We start from the raw sequence: 17,636 nt of genomic DNA on the forward strand, positions 1-17,636 counted from the left end.
GGACTTTGCGTGTCTGGACTTTGTGTGTCTGGACTCTGGACTTTGCGTGTCTGGACTTTGCGTGTCTGGACTTTGTGTGTCTGGACTTTGCGTGTCTGGACTTTGCGTGTCTGGACTTTGCGTGTCTGGACTTTGTGTGTCTGGACTCTGGACTTTGCGTGTCTGGACTTTGCGTGTCTGGACTTTGCGTGTCTGGACTTTGCGTGTCTGGACTTTGCGTGTCTGGACTTTGTGTGTCTGGACTTTGCGTGTCTGGACTTTGCGTGTCTGGACTTTGTGTGTCTGGACTCTGGACTTTGCGTGTCTGGACTTTGCGTGTCTGTACTTTGCGTGTCTGGACTTTGCGTGTCTGGACTTTGTGTGTCTGGACTCTGAACTTTGCGTGTCTGGACTTTGCGTGTCTGGACTTTGCGTGTCTGGACTTCGCGTGTCTGGACTTTGTGTGTCTGGACTTTGTGTGTCTGGACTCTGGACTTTGCGTGTCTGGACTTTGCGCGTCTGGACTTTGCGTGTCTGGACTTTGCGTGTCTGGACTTTGTGTGTCTGGACTTTGTGTGTTTGGACTTTGTGTGTCTGGACTCTGGACTTTGCGTGTCTGGACTTTGCGTGTCTGGGCTTTGTGTGTCTGGACTCTGGACTTTGCGTGTCTGGACTTTGCGTGTCTGGACTTTGCGTGTCTGGACTTTGTGTGTCTGGACTCTGAACTTTGCGTGTCTGGACTTTGCGTGTCTGGACTTTGTGTGTCTGGACTCTGAACTTTGCGTGTCTGGACTTTGCGTGTCTGGACTTTGCGTGTCTGGACTTTGCGTGTCTGGACTTTGTGTGTCTGGATTTTGCGTGTCTGGACTTTGCGTGTCTGGACTTTGTGTGTCTGGACTCTGGACTTTGCGTGTCTGGACTTTGCGTGTCTGTACTTTGCGTGTCTGGACTTTGCGTGTCTGGACTTTGTGTGTCTGGACTCTGGACTTTGCGTGTCTGGACTCTGGACTTTGTGTGTCTGGACTTTGTGTGTCTGGACTTTGCGTGTCTGGACTTTGTGTGTCTGGACTTTGTGTGTCTGGACTCTGGACTTTGCGTGTCTGGACTTTGCGCGTCTGGACTTTGCGTGTCTGGACTTTGCGTGTCTGGACTTTGTGTGTCTGGACTTTGTGTGTTTGGACTTTGTGTGTCTGGACTCTGGACTTTGCGTGTCTGGACTTTGCGTGTCTGGGCTTTGTGTGTCTGGACTCTGGACTTTGCGTGTCTGGACTTTGCGTGTCTGGACTTTGCGTGTCTGGACTTTGTGTGTCTGGACTCTGAACTTTGCGTGTCTGGACTTTGCGTGTCTGGACTTTGCGTGTCTGGACTTTGCGTGTCTGGACTTTGCGTGTCTGGACTTTGCGTGTCTGGACTTTGCGTGTCTGGACTTTGCGTGTCTGGACTTTGTGTGTCTGGACTCTGGACTTTGCGTGTCTGGACTTTGCGTGTCTGGACTTTGTGTGTCTGGACTTTGCGTGTCTGGGCTTTGTGTGTCTGGACTTTGGACTTTGCGTGTCTGGACTTTGCGTGTCTGGACTTTGCGTGTCTGGACTTTGTGTGTCTGGACTCTGAACTTTGCGTGTCTGGACTTTGCGTGTCTGGACTTTGTGTGTCTGGACTCTGAACTTTGCGTGTCTGGACTTTGCGTGTCTGGACTTTGCGTGTCTGGACTTTGTGTGTCTGGACTTTGCGTGTCTGGACTTTGCGTGTCTGGACTTTGTGTGTCTGGACTCTGGACTTTGCGTGTCTGGACTTTGCGTGTCTGGACTTTGTGTGTCTGGACTTTGCGTGTCTGGACTTTGCGTGTCTGGACTTTGTGTGTCTGGACTCTGGACTTTGTGTGTCTGGACTCTGGACTTTGCGTGTCTGGACTCTGGACTTTGCCTGTCTGGACTTTGTGTGTCTGGACTCTGGACTTTGTGTGTCTGGACTTTGTGTGTCTGGACTTTGCGTGTCTGGACTTTGCGTGTCTGGACTCTGCGTGTCCGGACTTTGCGTGTCTGGACTTTGCGTGTCTGGACTTTGTGTGTCTGGACTTTGTGTGTCTGGACTCTGGACTTTGCGTGTCTGGACTTTGTGTGTCTGGACTCTGGACTTTGCGTGTCTGGACTTTGCGTGTCTGGACTTTGTGTGTCTGGACTCTGGACTTTGCGTGTCTGGACTTTGCGTGTCTGGACTTTGTGTGTCTGGACTTTGCGTGTCTGGACTTTGCGTGTCTGGACTTTGCGTGTCTGGACTTTGTGTGTCTGGACTCTGGACTTTGCGTGTCTGGACTTTGCGTGTCTGGACTTTGTGTGTCTGGACTTTGCGTGTCTGGACTTTGCGTGTCTGGACTTTGCGTGTCTGGACTTTGTGTGTCTGGACTTTGCGTGTCTGGACTTTGCGTGTCTGGACTTTGTGTGTCTGGACTCTGGACTTTGCGTGTCTGGACTTTGCGTGTCTGTACTTTGCGTGTCTGGACTTTGCGTGTCTGGACTTTGTGTGTCTGGACTCTGGACTTTGCGTGTCTGGACTCTGGACTTTGTGTGTCTGGACTTTGTGTGTCTGGACTCTGCGTGTCTGGACTTTGCGTGTCTGGACTCTGCGTGTCTGGACTTTGCGTGTCTGGACTTTGCGTGTCTGGACTTTGCGTGTCTGGACTTTGTGTGTCTGGACTTTGTGTGTCTGGACTCTGGACTTTGCGTGTCTGGACTTTGCGTGTCTGGACTTTGCGTGTCTGGACTTTGCGTGTCTGGACTTTGTGCGTCTGGACTCTGGACTTTGCGTGTCTGGACTTTGCGTGTCTGGACTTTGTGTGTCGGGACTTTGCGTGTCTGGACTTTGTGTGTCTGGACTTTGCGTGTCTGGACTTTGTGTGTCTGGACTTTGCGTGTCTGGACTTTGCGTGTCTGGACTTTGCGTGTCTGGACTTTGTGTGTCTGGACTTTGCATGTCTGGACTTTGCGTGTCTGGACTTTGTGTGTCTGGACTCTGGACTTTGCGTGTCTGGACTTTGCGTGTCTGTACTTTGCGTGTCTGGACTTTGCGTGTCTGGACTTTGTGTGTCTGGACTCTGGACTTTGCGTGTCTGGACTCTGGACGTTGTGTGTCTGGACTTTGTGTGTCTGGACTTTGCGTGTCTGGACTTTGTGTGTCTGGACTTTGTGTGTCTGGACTCTGGACTTTGCGTGTCTGGACTTTGCGCGTCTGGACTTTGCGTGTCTGGACTTTGCGTGTCTGGACTTTGTGTGTCTGGACTTTGTGTGTTTGGACTTTGTGTGTCTGGACTCTGGACTTTGCGTGTCTGGACTTTGCGTGTCTGGGCTTTGTGTGTCTGGACTCTGGACTTTGCGTGTCTGGACTTTGCGTGTCTGGACTTTGCGTGTCTGGACTTTGTGTGTCTGGACTCTGAACTTTGCGTGTCTGGACTTTGCGTGTCTGGACTTTGTGTGTCTGGACTCTGGACTTTGCGTGTCTGGACTTTGCGTGTCTGGGCTTTGTGTGTCTGGACTCTGGACTTTGCGTGTCTGGACTTTGTGTGTCTGGACTTTGCGTGTCTGGACTTTGCGTGTCTGGACTTTGTGTGTCTGGACTCTGGACTTTGCGTGTCTGGACTTTGCGTGTCTGTACTTTGCGTGTCTGGACTTTGCGTGTCTGGACTTTGTGTGTCTGGACTCTGGACTTTGTGTGTCTGGACTCTGGACTTTGCGTGTCTGGACTTTGCGTGTCTGGACTTTGCGTGTCTGGACTTTGTGTGTCTGGACTTTGTGTGTCTGGACTCTGGACTTTGCGTGTCTGGACTTTGTGTGTTTGGACTTTGTGTGTCTGGACTTTGTGTGTTTGGACTTTGTGTGTCTGGACTTTGCGTGTCTGGACTTTGTGTGTCTGGACTCTGGACTTTGCATGTCTGGACTTTGCGTGTCTGGGCTTTGTGTGTCTGGACTCTGGACTTTGCGTGTCTGGACTTTGCGTGTCTGGACTTTGCGTGTCTGGACTTTGCGTGTCTGGACTTTGCGTGTCTGGACTTTGTGTGTCTGGACTCTGAACTTTGCGTGTCTGGACTTTGCGTGTCTGGACTTTGCGTGTCTGGGCTTTGTGTGTCTGGACTCTGGACTTTGCGTGTCTGGACTTTGCGTGTCTGGACTTTGCGTGTCTGGACTTTGCGTGTCTGGACTTTGTGTGTCTGGACTCTGAACTTTGCGTGTCTGGACTTTGCGTGTCTGGACTTTGCGTGTCTGGACTTTGCGTGTCTGGACTTTGTGTGTCTGGACTTTGCGTGTCTGGACTTTGCGTGTCTGGACTTTGTGTGTCTGGACTCTGGACTTTGCGTGTCTGGACTTTGCGTGTCTGGACTTTGTGTGTCTGGACTTTGCGTGTCTGGGCTTTTTGTGTCTGGACTCTGGACTTTGCGTGTCTGGACTTTGTGTGTCTGGACTCTGAACTTTGCGTGTCTGGACTTTGCGTGTCTGGACTTTGTGTGTCTGGACTCTGAACTTTGCGTGTCTGGAGTTTGCGTGTCTGGACTTTGCGTGTCTGGACTTTGCGTGTCTGGACTCTGGACTTTGCGTGTCTGGACTTTGCGTGTCTGGACTTTGTGTGTCTGGACTCTGGACTTTGCGTGTCTGGACTTTGCGTGTCTGGACTTTGTGTGTCTGGACTTTGCGTGTCTGGACTTTGTGTGTCTGGACTCTGGACTTTGCGTGTCTGGACTTTGCGTGTCTGGACTTTGTGTGTCTGGACTCTGAACTTTGCGTGTCTGGACTTTGCGTGTCTGGACTTTGCGTGTCTGGACTTTGCGTGTCTGGACTTTGTGTGTCTGGACTTTGCGTGTCTGGATTTTGCGTGTCTGGACTTTGTGTGTCTGGACTCTGGACTTTGCGTGTCTGGACTTTGCGTGTCTGTACTTTGCGTGTCTGGACTTTGCGTGTCTGGACTTTGTGTGTCTGGACTCTGGACTTTGCGTGTCTGGACTCTGGACTTTGTGTGTCTGGACTTTGTGTGTCTGGACTTTGCGTGTCTGGACTTTGTGTGTCTGGACTTTGTGTGTCTGGACTCTGGACTTTGCGTGTCTGGACTTTGCGCGTCTGGACTTTGCGTGTCTGGACTTTGCGTGTCTGGACTTTGTGTGTCTGGACTTTGTGTGTTTGGACTTTGTGTGTCTGGACTCTGGACTTTGCGTGTCTGGACTTTGCGTGTCTGGGCTTTGTGTGTCTGGACTCTGGACTTTGCGTGTCTGGACTTTGCGTGTCTGGACTTTGCGTGTCTGGACTTTGTGTGTCTGGACTCTGAACTTTGCGTGTCTGGACTTTGCGTGTCTGGACTTTGTGTGTCTGGACTCTGAACTTTGCGTGTCTGGACTTTGCGTGTCTGGACTTTGCGTGTCTGGACTTTGCGTGTCTGGACTTTGTGTGTCTGGACTTTGTGTGTCTGGACTCTGGACTTTGCGTGTCTGGACTTTGCGCGTCTGGACTTTGCGTGTCTGGACTTTGCGTGTCTGGACTTTGTGTGTCTGGACTTTGTGTGTTTGGACTTTGTGTGTCTGGACTCTGGACTTTGCGTGTCTGGACTTTGCGTGTCTGGGCTTTGTGTGTCTGGACTCTGGACTTTGCGTGTCTGGACTTTGCGTGTCTGGACTTTGCGTGTCTGGACTTTGTGTGTCTGGACTCTGAACTTTGCGTGTCTGGACTTTGCGTGTCTGGACTTTGTGTGTCTGGACTCTGAACTTTGCGTGTCTGGACTTTGCGTGTCTGGACTTTGCGTGTCTGGACTTTGCGTGTCTGGACTTTGTGTGTCTGGACTTTGCGTGTCTGGACTTTGCGTGTCTGGACTTTGTGTGTCTGGACTCTGGACTTTGCGTGTCTGGACTTTGCGTGTCTGTACTTTGCGTGTCTGGACTTTGCGTGTCTGGACTTTGTGTGTCTGGACTTTGCGTGTCTGGACTTTGCGTGTCTGGACTTTGTGTGTCTGGACTCTGGACTTTGCGTGTCTGGACTTTGCGTGTCTGTACTTTGCGTGTCTGGACTTTGCGTGTCTGGACTTTGTGTGTCTGGACTCTGGACTTTGCGTGTCTGGACTCTGGACTTTGTGTGTCTGGACTTTGTGTGTCTGGACTTTGCGTGTCTGGACTTTGTGTGTCTGGACTTTGTGTGTCTGGACTCTGGACTTTGCGTGTCTGGACTTTGCGCGTCTGGACTTTGCGTGTCTGGACTTTGCGTGTCTGGACTTTGTGTGTCTGGACTTTGTGTGTTTGGACTTTGTGTGTCTGGACTCTGGACTTTGCGTGTCTGGACTTTGCGTGTCTGGGCTTTGTGTGTCTGGACTCTGGACTTTGCGTGTCTGGACTTTGCGTGTCTGGACTTTGCGTGTCTGGACTTTGCGTGTCTGGACTTTGCGTGTCTGGACTTTGTGTGTCTGGACTCTGAACTTTGCGTGTCTGGACTTTGCGTGTCTGGACTTTGCGTGTCTGGACTTTGCGTGTCTGGACTTTGTGTGTCTGGACTTTGCGTGTCTGGACTTTGCGTGTCTGGACTTTGTGTGTCTGGACTCTGGACTTTGCGTGTCTGGACTTTGCGTGTCTGGACTTTGTGTGTCTGGACTTTGCGTGTCTGGGCTTTGTGTGTCTGAACTCTGGACTTTGCGTGTCTGGACTTTGCGTGTCTGGACTTTGCGTGTCTGGACTTTGTGTGTCTGGACTCTGAACTTTGCGTGTCTGGACTTTGCGTGTCTGGACTTTGTGTGTCTGGACTCTGAACTTTGCGTGTCTGGAGTTTGCGTGTCTGGACTTTGCGTGTCTGGACTTTGCGTGTCTGGACTTTGTGTGTCTGGACTTTGCGTGTCTGGACTTTGCGTGTCTGGACTTTGTGTGTCTGGACTCTGGACTTTGCGTGTCTGGACTTTGCGTGTCTGGACTTTGTGTGTCTGGACTTTGCGTGTCTGGACTTTGTGTGTCTGGACTCTGGACTTTGCGTGTCTGGACTTTGCGTGTCTGGACTTTGTGTGTCTGGACTCTGGACTTTGCGTGTCTGGACTCTGGACTTTGTGTGTCTGGACTTTGTGTGTCTGGACTTTGCGTGTCTGGACTTTGTGTGTCTGGACTCTGGACTTTGCGTGTCTGGACTTTGTGTGTCTGGACTCTGGACTTTGCGTGTCTGGACTTTGCGTGTCTGGACTTTGTGTGTCTGGACTTTGCGTGTCTGGACTTTGCGTGTCTGGACTTTGTGTGTCTGGACTCTGGACTTTGTGTGTCTGGACTCTGGACTTTGCGTGTCTGGACTCTGGACTTTGCCTGTCTGGACTTTGTGTGTCTGGACTCTGGACTTTGTGTGTCTGGACTTTGTGTGTCTGGACTTTGCGTGTCTGGACTTTGCGTGTCTGGACTCTGCGTGTCTGGACTTTGCGTGTCTGGACTTTGTGTGTCTGGACTCTGGACTTTGCGTGTCTGGACTCTGGACTTTGCGTGTCTGGACTTTGTGTGTCTGGACTTTGCGTGTCTGGACTTTGCGTGTCTGGACTTTGTGTGTCTGGACTTTGCGTGTCTGGACTTTGTGTGTCTGGACTCTGGACTTTGCGTGTCTGGACTTTGCGTGTCTGTACTTTGTGTGTCTGGACTCTGGACTTTGCGTGTCTGGACTTTGTGTGTCTGGACTTTGCGTGTCTGGACTTTGTGTGTCTGGACTCTGGACTTTGCGTGTCTGGACTCTGGACTTTGTGTGTCTGGACTTTGTGTGTCTGGACTTTGCGTGTCTGGACTTTGTGTGTCTGGACTTTGTTTGTCTGGACTCTGGACTTTGCGTGTCTGGACTTTGTGTGTCTGGACTTTGCGTGTCTGGACTTTGTGTGTCTGGACTTTGTGTGTCTGGACTCTGGACTTTGCGTGTCTGGACTTTGCGCGTCTGGACTTTGCGTGTCTGGACTCTGGACTTTGCGTGTCTGGACTTTGTGTGTTTGGACTTTGTGTGTCTGGACTTTGTGTGTTTGGACTTTGTGTGTCTGGACTTTGCATGTCTGGACTTTGCATGTCTGGACTTTGCGTGTCTGGACTTTGTGTGTCTGGACTTTGTGTGTTTGGACTTTGTGTGTCTGGACTTTGTGTGTTTGGACTTTGTGTGTCTGGACTTTGCGTGTCGAGACTTTGTGTGTCTGGACTTTGCATGTCTGGACTTTGCATGTCTGGACTTTGCGTGTCTGGACTTTGTGTGTCTGGACTTTGTGTGTTTGGACTTTGTGTGTCTGGACTTTGCGTGTCTGGACTTTGCGTGTCTGGACTTTGCGTGTCTGGACTTTGCGTGTCTGGACTTTGCGTGTCTGGACTCTGGACTTTGCGTGTCTGGACTTTGTGTGTTTGGACTTTGTGTGTCTGGACTTTGTGTGTTTGGACTTTGTGTGTCTGGACTTTGCGTGTCTGGACTTTGTGTGTCTGGACTCTGGACTTTGCGTGTCTGGACTTTGCGTGTCTGGACTTTGCGTGTCTGGGCTTTGTGTGTCTGGACTCTGGACTTTGCGTATCTGGGGCCTATCAGGGGCCTATCAGGGGCCTATCTGGGGCCTATCAGGGGCCTATCTGGGGCCTATCAGGGGCCTCGTTGAAAGGTGGACAGCCAATGACAGCCTGAATGTGTCTAAATGTGGATGAGTGTGAGTCCCGAGTCCGAGCGCTGGGCCCGACCTGCAAGTCGACCCAAACGGGTTCATGACGTGGCACTGCCACTCTTCTGTACGGGACTTTGGAAATAAAAGTAAAACCAAACATAGATCTGCCTGATTCTCTTTTTTATTCTGCAGGGAGAACGCTTCTTTAGTATCCGATGTCGTACATGAAGCCGAAGACAGGAAACAACAGAGAGGCGAGGCCGGCCCTCACCTGAGCAGGTAGCACCTGCCTCTCATTGAGAAGACTGCAACAAGCTGTGCAAATGGATTCTGTTCTCGTCCCATCCCTAATAAACACCTATTTCCGGGCCAAATTGAAAAATTAAAAAAACTAGCATGCAAATTTTTTTTACAGTGTGACGTCAGCTGCAGTCCAACACTTAATAATGGCGCAGTATAAGAACGCGTCCAGGTCAGGTGCAGTGAGTCTGACTTTTATTTTGAAGGCGTCGGGTTGACGGGGTGACGTCATCGTGGGCGGAGTTGGGTGTTGCCTCGGTCCTCTCGGTCCTCTCAGTCCTCTCGGTCCGTTACTCGCTGCAGCCGCACCGAACAGTCCGTCCCGCGTTACCGGAGCACCATGGGGGTCGAAGGCTGCACCAAATGCATCAAGTACATGCTCTTCTTCTTCAACTTCGTCTTCTGGGTGAGCAGCGGCCTTCGTGCGCGTCATCTGGGTCTGACCGCGGAATGGAGCCGGTGACGTGTTTTAGCGTGATGCTCAGAGAAGGGGTGGGGGACAATTCCACCCGAATGCAGTCCCGTGACGTCACGCCAGCTCAGCGTGGGACGAAACGCAGCAAATACGGCGGCTGTTCCAGAGGGGGGGGGGGGGGGGGGGCTGTTGTTTTTAGTTTGTTAAACTGTGTAAATAAAGTTTCTGGATGTTGAAACGAGCTCCGAGAAGTTCGTGAATGCTGAATGCGCGTCGTGCGCGTGAAGCGAGCTGTTGCGCGCTGGTGGAGGCTGGCGTGCCCGATAATGGCTTTGTTTGGACTACTTCCTCCTCCGCTGCGCGTGCGTGCGTGCGTGCGTGTGGATAGGGGGCGGGGGTTCATTTGGTGAGTTGAGGCTGGATGTTGGGTGACTGATCGTGGAAACATTTGTGCGCGTGAGTTTTTGGTGTTCGTGCGCGTTTGTTCCGCTGCTGCTTTCTGATTGGTGCGTTTCTTCAAAGGGCTGGAAACGGCTCGCGCCTCCATCTCTCACATCCAGCGTGTTGCGGAGATGCCTCCACAGCAACGTGACGTCATTGAGCGTCACGTTCTGGTCACGATGTTTGGGCTTCCGGGTCTCTTGGGCGTGGCCTTTCGAGAACCGTTAACCGAACACCGAAGTGTCCTCTCGCAAGAAGATGGGACAATCAGACTGGAATGTGTTTATATATATAAATATACATATATATATATATATATAAATATACGTATATATGTATGTATAATTTATATAAAGCCCACTTATCCACGTCTGCACCACATCTCAAAGACTCTCTTCTACCTTCCGTCCATTTTATGGAAAGCTGTACCGTTCTGATGATTAAAAAAAAGAAGCGGGTGTATTTGCGTGTCCTCCCCGAGGGGGGAGGTGCAGAGTCCCCGAGGGAGTGGGGGGGGGGGGGGCACGCAGTCCCCGAGGGAGTGGGGGGGGGGGCACGCAGTCCCCGCCGTAGCTCTGGCAGAGCGACTTGTTGCTGCAGCTTTATTAGTTAATGACAATTTAAATACTCGACCCTTTTTTTGGGAACAATTCCCTTTAAAGCAGTCTTACCAGTTTTGTCACCGTGCCCCCCCCCCCCCCCCCCCCACAAAATCAAAATTTTGGAAGCCTTTTAATCGATTGTGTCTCATCCTGCCAAAAGGTGAATTGGACGTCAGACCCGAGAACAGCGGAGCAAACCCTCTCCATCGCTCCTCACGTTTTCATCCAAATGAACGAGGCACACATTCATTTCAAAGTTTTGGGGGCGCTTGGTAATAAAGCGCCGGACGCTCAGATCTATGCGGGGAAGTGCGTATTGTATTGTTGCTCCGTCGTTCTTTCGATGGCGCTGATCCTTCATATGTCGACATTAAATCGCCATCTTCTCTGCCCCCCTTCAGCGTTGTAACACAGGTGAAAGGTCACTAGAACATGACGGTTAGTACACAGCTAGCTGGTCTATGATGTAAACTTTATTATCCTCTACTGTGGACATAAACAAATTTGGCGCCAAAAACCAATGAAAAAAATGGATGTCTGAGCAGCATGAAAGCTGTGAAGGTCTTTTGATTGGCTCATGTAGATAGACCGTTTTTAATGAACAGACGTGCTGCTTATTTGGTATTCATAACCAGAGACACAACAGCCACGGGTCATCAAGGCGGAATCTTTTACAGCCCTTAAACCAGTTGTTAAAGTTTCGTGCCGTGTCTGCTGCCCGGATCCAACAAGTCCACGTTTCATTTTTCGTGAAAGGACAGTGACAGATTTGGTTCTTCTCGCTCACACTTGTGGTCTTCCTCATCGTCACTCTATCAAAGTTTGACACTAACAATTGAGCTCTTCTGTACCTGGATCCTAATCTCATTGTGTAGCCACTACGCCATGACGATGAAGGCTTTCTATTCTATGGTGGCGCAGTGGTAAGCACTGTTGCCTCACAGCGAGATGGTCGCAGGTTCGTCTTCAACTTGCGGCCATTCTGTGAGGAGTTTGCATGTTCTCCCCGTCGGCGTGGGTTCTCTCCGGGTTCTCCGGCTTCCTCCCTCCACCAAGAACATGCAGCCTAAATTGACGCTAAATTGCCCGTCGGTGTGAGTGTGTGTGTGGCTGATTGCGATGTCGCCCATTGACTGCTGGGATTGGCTCCGGCTTGGCCCGCGACCCGATGACGGAATGAGCGGTTGGGAAATGAATGAATTGTTCGAATGTTCTGAGCAATCAATGCTTCGGTGCCTACAACCAACCAACGCCAGCCACTCCCAACAGGGACCACAATTCATGAGCAGGGGGTCCAGGGGGTGAGCTGTACCAATCATCATGTTTGGTTGGTCGGTGAAATGTCCCTGTCTCTCTAATGGTCTCTGACCATCCCTGGCTTTGGACGAGTATGCTCAGCGAATTCAGCAAAACAAAACTGGATCTGTTAAGACTGCTGGCAAGCCCCCGTCCCACCACATCAGGAAGAACTGCGCTTGTGACATCCGGTTTGGGCAAATGGGGCTTTCCTGGGATTCCATCAGACTGTCATGAGGTCACTGGAACCAGGACTGGGCCGGGCTGGTTAAGACTTGTCTAGTCCTTTACGACTTTGGGATTTTTCTGATCGTCTCTATCAAGTAGCTGTTTTTTTTTTTTGTGAGTTTCTTCACCAGGATTTTCTCTCTGTTGTGATTTCACTTCATGCACACCCATTGTTTGTGAACACAATGAATCATTTTGTTTCAGTATTCCAGATGTTGTCTTTGTGCTATTTTCAATTACTCATTTCTGTTCAACCTGCCAGGCTTATCCCTCACTACTGTACCTTCGGCTTGTCCCATGAAGGGCCGCTACAACCAACCAACACCAGCCACTCTCATGTCCTCCCTCACTACGTCCATGTATCTTCTCCTGGGTCGTCCTCTAGCCCTGTCCTTTGCATCGTCCTACCCAACACCAGCCACTCTCATGTCCTCCCTCACTACGTCCATGTATCTTCTCCTGGGTCGTCCTCTAGCCCTGTCCTTTGCATCGTCCTCCCCAACACCAGCCACTCTCATGTCCTCCCTCACTACGTCTATGTATCGTCTCCTGGGTCGTCCTCTAGCCCTGTCCTTTGCATCGTCCTCCCCAACACCAGCCGCTCTCATGTCCTCCCTCACTACGTCCATGTATCTTCTCCTGGGTCGTCCTCTAGCCCTGTCCTTTGCATCGTCCTACCCAACGCCAGCCACTCTCATGTCCTCCCTCACTACGTCCATGTATCGTCTCCTGGGTCGTCCTCTAGCCCTGTCCTTTGCATCGTCCTCCCCAACACCAGCCACTCCCATGTCCTCCCTCACTACGTCCATGTATCTTCTCCTGGGTTGTCCTCTAGTCCTGTCCTTTGCATCGTCCTCCCCAACACCAGCCACTCTCATGTCCTCCCTCACTACGTCCATGTCTCTTCTCCTGGGTCGTCCTCTAGTCCTGTTCCCTGGCAGCTCCATCCTCAGCATCCTTCTACCGATATAGTCCCTGTCACTCCTCTGGACATGTCCAAACCATCAAAGTCTGGTCTCTCTGACCTTGTCTCCAAAACGTCTAACCTTCACTGTCCCTCTCATTTTTCATTTTGAATCCTATCCAACCCGGTCACTCCAAGGTAGTGTTAAAAACTCTACAGCTCCCTCTCCTAGACACTTCCACACCTCCACGGGTATGTCATCCGGGCCAACTGTTTTCCCATTCTTCATCCTCTTCATCGCCTTTCTAACTTCACTTTGCTAATCTTTGTCACTTCCTGGTCCGCAACAGGTGCCTCTACTCCCCTCTCGTTTTCCTCATTCATTAATTCCTCAGTAATTGTGGATGGTCTAATCTAGCAATGTTGAAAGGATTTAAAAAATCTTTGAAATGTGATTCAGAGCTACACCAAGATGTAATGGACAACTGGACTACTTCTACCACTCTGTTACTATAGTTAAATCAGCCCATTAGTGCTGCAGCACGGCTCCTCCTTATCAGTCAGGAACAACGGTGCAGTGCTTTGCTGCATATCCAGAAGCTAATTATTTATTCATTCATCTTCTGAACCACTTTACTTGGTCACGGGGCGTGTTGGAATCTATCCCAATGTTCAAAGGGCGAGAGGCGGGGTACACCCTGGACAAAACCGCCTGTTCATCGCAGGGCAACACAGAGATGTGTATTATTTGAATCTTGTTCACTAATACTTTCCAGTCATGGCCTTCAGTATTTGGCTGGTGAAGATAGAAGCAGATTAACTTTGAATCATTTATTAGTTCCACTTCCATTGCCATTGCCATTTAGGGTTTTAGGTGTTGGTAACACTCCTGAAAATAACTTGAATGGTTCTGAGTTTTACATTTTCATTAATTCTCCTGTCTTTTTTGCCTCAAATGCCACTTTAGACTTTTTAAAGGCAGTTGTATTTGACTGCTTCACTTGACGGGAGTGTCAAATGCTAACCGATGGGGAAATCAGGTCTCATCTTCTCTTTCATCTTCAACGAGCGCACTGCAGGATATCCTTAAAGTTCTTGTGCCCGTGGGGCCAAAGAATGTACACCTCTCGAGATGTCTCGGGAAGCAGCTGTGTAACATAAGCAGAACGAGGTAGCTGCTGCAGCCGTCGACCGAATTTTCATCGAGAAAATGAGGAAGCAAGCGTGAAACTGCGTGCAGACGAGAAATGGTAGGGAAGACGCAATTCACCCAGGCCGTCTATCTACGAGCTAGACTGCCTGAAAAGTTCAAATGTTCGCTGTGAGAGGGATCTCACTCAAAACCTACTGGTGTAAGTGTCCAAATTTATTTTCTGGAAAAATCATTCTGGTTTGAAAATGATGGTGGGGTCTGATTGTTCACAAACAGATCTGGAGGTGTGAGACTGGATCCGTTAAGGTCTTAAGGATGATCTGGACTAAAGGTTAGACACCCACAGTGTCGGACCTGTTTCCTCGAGATTGTCTTGATGGACCAATCCGAGGGACGTCTCGCTGATACTCGAGTTTGCTCTGTACCCCTACTGGGTTTGAGAGTATCATGAAAGACATAAATGGAGAGGGACTGATGGTTCCCTGGTAGAGACAAACCATACGACAAGTCGATGTCGTAGTGCTGCCTTCCTTTTTAATCGCTCGTGGTCTTACGACACGAGGGCAGCATCAGGCCCTTATTGAGCTGGTTTAAGTGGCGAGGGAATGCTACAAAAGCTGCGCTTCGTTTTTCTGCAGGATCATTTCCTCAACATTGTCGTACGGACTTTTTAAAACCTTCCATATTTAGTAAAGCTGTTATGTAAACTGGGCCTTCGTTTTGTTGGCTGCTCTGCGATAGAGTCTGTCAAAGTGAACATGTTGAGTCGATCAACCGAGGAGCCGGCCGGGGAGGCCTCCTGTTTTCATAAATCACCGTGGACACTGAGAGGGTTAAGAGGCTATGGAGTACGGGTGGGGGGCTGGTGGCGGTAAAGGACTTATGGGAACTGCAGACAGCGCCCCACCCCCAGTAGCCCCCTCCCCGGCATGCTCAGCATTCTACAACCCTGGGCAACAGGCAGAAATAGACGCTGGAGAGAAAACTTGCTTAGAAACCTGGGAAGCATGATCTGAAGCAAGGCTGCACCCCCGTTTCTGTCCATCTACAGAAGGGAGGGCTGTTTAGACTAGTGCCTGATATGCTGCGGTGTAAACGCTTTTAAGCCCCCTCTCTCCTCTACCACAGTCACCCCTCCACTCTCAGAAGAACAGGCGTTCAGGGGGCTTTATTCAGGTGATCAGGTGATTGGAAACTTTGTACAATATTCATGTCAAAGCAACGACTAACTATTAGAAGCCTGCCTTCACGTTTGTGGTTTTTTGGGGTATTTCTGATACTGCCTTTGTGTTGTCAGAAGGTCATCGTTACCTTTCAGCCACCTGATTACTCAAGACACGTTGGATTATACACGATTAGAGTGTTTGATGCCTGGGCACCAGTGACCTCATCAAATCATCTTCAGAGGGTCTGATTTGATTGATCTATCAGGCAGTTTTTTTCCTGTTCATTAAAAGTTGTTTTCCCTTTGCCATTCCTTTATGAGCGTCTGAAACTTTGCAGTGAGAATGAAGTATTATCAGGGCGGGGGGGTCAGAGGGTGTCATGCCAAATGTGACGTGGAGCAGCTGTTCCTTCCCAAAATACCTCTGCTCTTTTATTGTGTTGACACATGTATTCTTTAGAAAGCAGTGAAATTACTCCAAAATCCAAATTGTAGCAAGTAAATAATGAGCCGTTACAAGTTGCCCCAGTGGGCGTTACGAACTGCCCCGGGGGGCGTGACGAGCTGCCCCAGTGGGCGTTACGAACTGCCCCGGGGGGCGTGACGAGCTGCCCCGGCGTGCGTGACGAGCTGCCCCGGCGGGAGGTTACGAGCTGCCCCGGCGGGCGGTTACGAGCTGCCCCGGTGGGCGGTTACGAGCTGCCCCGGTGGGACTTGCAGTAAAAGCAAAATGTAAAAATGCTTGGCATGCGAATTTTAGTCTAAATTAACGACAACAGAGGTGTGAATTTCTTCTTCTACTGGGGAAATGGGCAACATGCGGCCTCTGGAGCAGGCACCGCTGCAGCGGTTGTTTGTTCTTCTTTGGTTAAAACAGTCGGACATGGGCTCGCCGCTGCCCTCTACTGTTTATTAACGACGACCCTTGTCTCTCGTCGGTATTGTCCAACACGGCTGATCGTTCGTGGGTTTCTTTTACTGCTGCTGGGGACAGTAAAGTGTCCCGAGTAACGTTTCTCTTTCCTCCCTTTTTGGGCGGAAGGCGTGTTGGACTTGGGACGACCGCTGAATTCCAGGCAGCAGGATTTGAGATGGGACTCGGACTCGTCTTTGCTCATGACTCACTTTGAATGGTCGAAGCTAGCGTCTGTGTGAATCGTCTCCGTGGTGAGGAGCGTTCACTTCCCGAGAGCGAGCCATTCTGTGGTGTGTTGAATTTCTACACCCTTGCCAGCAGTGTGTGTTGATCTGGTTGCTAGGCAGCAGCTGGCCTCAGCACTGGAATGGCTCTCCGTTGATGATGATGAGGAGGAGGAGGAGGAGGATTGTGTCTTTGCCTGCTTCCACCACGGCATGTATAAAGCAATATAAGATATATTAAACATCCAAAGCCGTGTGTGTGTGTGTGTGTGGGGGGGGGGGGGGGGGGGGCTCCATCGGTGTACTATTTCACTGCTTCCAGATGGGGGTGCTTGTCCCTGTGTCCGTGCTGACATATATGTTGACTAGAGCTATATTTAGAGTTTGTTTGTCCTGCCCCCCCCCGGACGAATAATTCAGCAACAGAAGCACACATTGCAGCAACTGCAGGGTTTCCCAGGAACGTGGTTCAACAGGAAGTAGGGGGGGGGGTCAATGAACAATCGGACAATGAGCTGCTTTTCTCATTACGCAACCACAATGTCCCTGCTCCGGTCCAGAACTCCGCCCACCATGTGCTGATGTTTCCAGTGGTGGACCGTTTCATAAAGAACGCCCCACATTGCACCCCCCTCTTCACACCGGGGGCCCTGCCGGCAGTGGTGAGCGGGCCAATGTTGAAATGGGCTGAATTTTCATGTTGGGCTGAGGCATGACTTTTGAAATGACTTTTGATACGCTGTCAGCAAAGTGTGACGAAGTATGGTCGATCAACCGTATAGAATCTTTCTCTTTTCTACGGCAACGGCCGTAAAGAAGTTTGTTTCTAAGCACTTCCTGTGAGCTGCGTCGTCTCTTAGCGGGTGAAGGTTCGTCGCTTTCATCAGTGAAGCCGATTTATACTCGTCCAGATCCAGCTCAGTGTGGTGAAATGTACGAAAATAATTCTGTGTTCCCATTCTCAGCTCACCGGGGGTGTAATTCTGGGCGTGGCCCTTTGGCTGAGACATGACCCCAAGACCAGCAACCTGCTCGAGCTGGAGTTCGATGGAACCCATGCCCCCAGCACCTTCTACATCAGTATGTATTCCAATGGAAGTACCCTTCCTCTTCTCTTCTACCTCCAGTTTATCGATGGAACTTTGTCCTGGGTTGTAAAATATAAGGCTGATGTGTCATTTCATCCGTATTAACCGTTACACCCCTAATGTCTACATCTATGTATTTATCGCCTCCTTTACTTGTTGGCGATCAACCTGATCAGTTTCTGTCTTGCCTCGCGATGACGCTAATATATAATTGATTATTGAGAGGCAGCCCAAATGGATGCGTATCGGCCCTTTTGGGTCGGACAAATGTGATATTCATTATTAATGAGCCCAATTAATAGTTCTAAATCTTCTGTT

At 50.4% G+C, this 17,636-nt stretch overlaps 1 protein-coding gene across 1 annotated transcript in view; it reads left to right on the top strand.

The window, feature by feature from the left end:
- The first annotated feature begins 9,153 nt into the window (after positions 1-9,153).
- LOC137916489 (CD81 antigen-like) overlaps positions 9,154-17,636 on the top strand; it is a 13,781-nt gene continuing 5,298 nt past the window's right edge. Inside the window, exons 1-2 of the mRNA XM_068759519.1 lie at positions 9,154-9,292; positions 17,196-17,310. Coding sequence (XP_068615620.1) covers positions 9,227-9,292; positions 17,196-17,310 — 181 coding nt within the window. The 5' untranslated portion in view covers positions 9,154-9,226. The remainder of the gene's footprint in view (positions 9,293-17,195; positions 17,311-17,636) is intronic.

This window comes from Brachionichthys hirsutus, chromosome 1 (genome assembly GCF_040956055.1).
Source record: "Brachionichthys hirsutus isolate HB-005 chromosome 1, CSIRO-AGI_Bhir_v1, whole genome shotgun sequence".
Taxonomy (NCBI): Eukaryota; Metazoa; Chordata; class Actinopteri; order Lophiiformes; family Brachionichthyidae; genus Brachionichthys; species Brachionichthys hirsutus.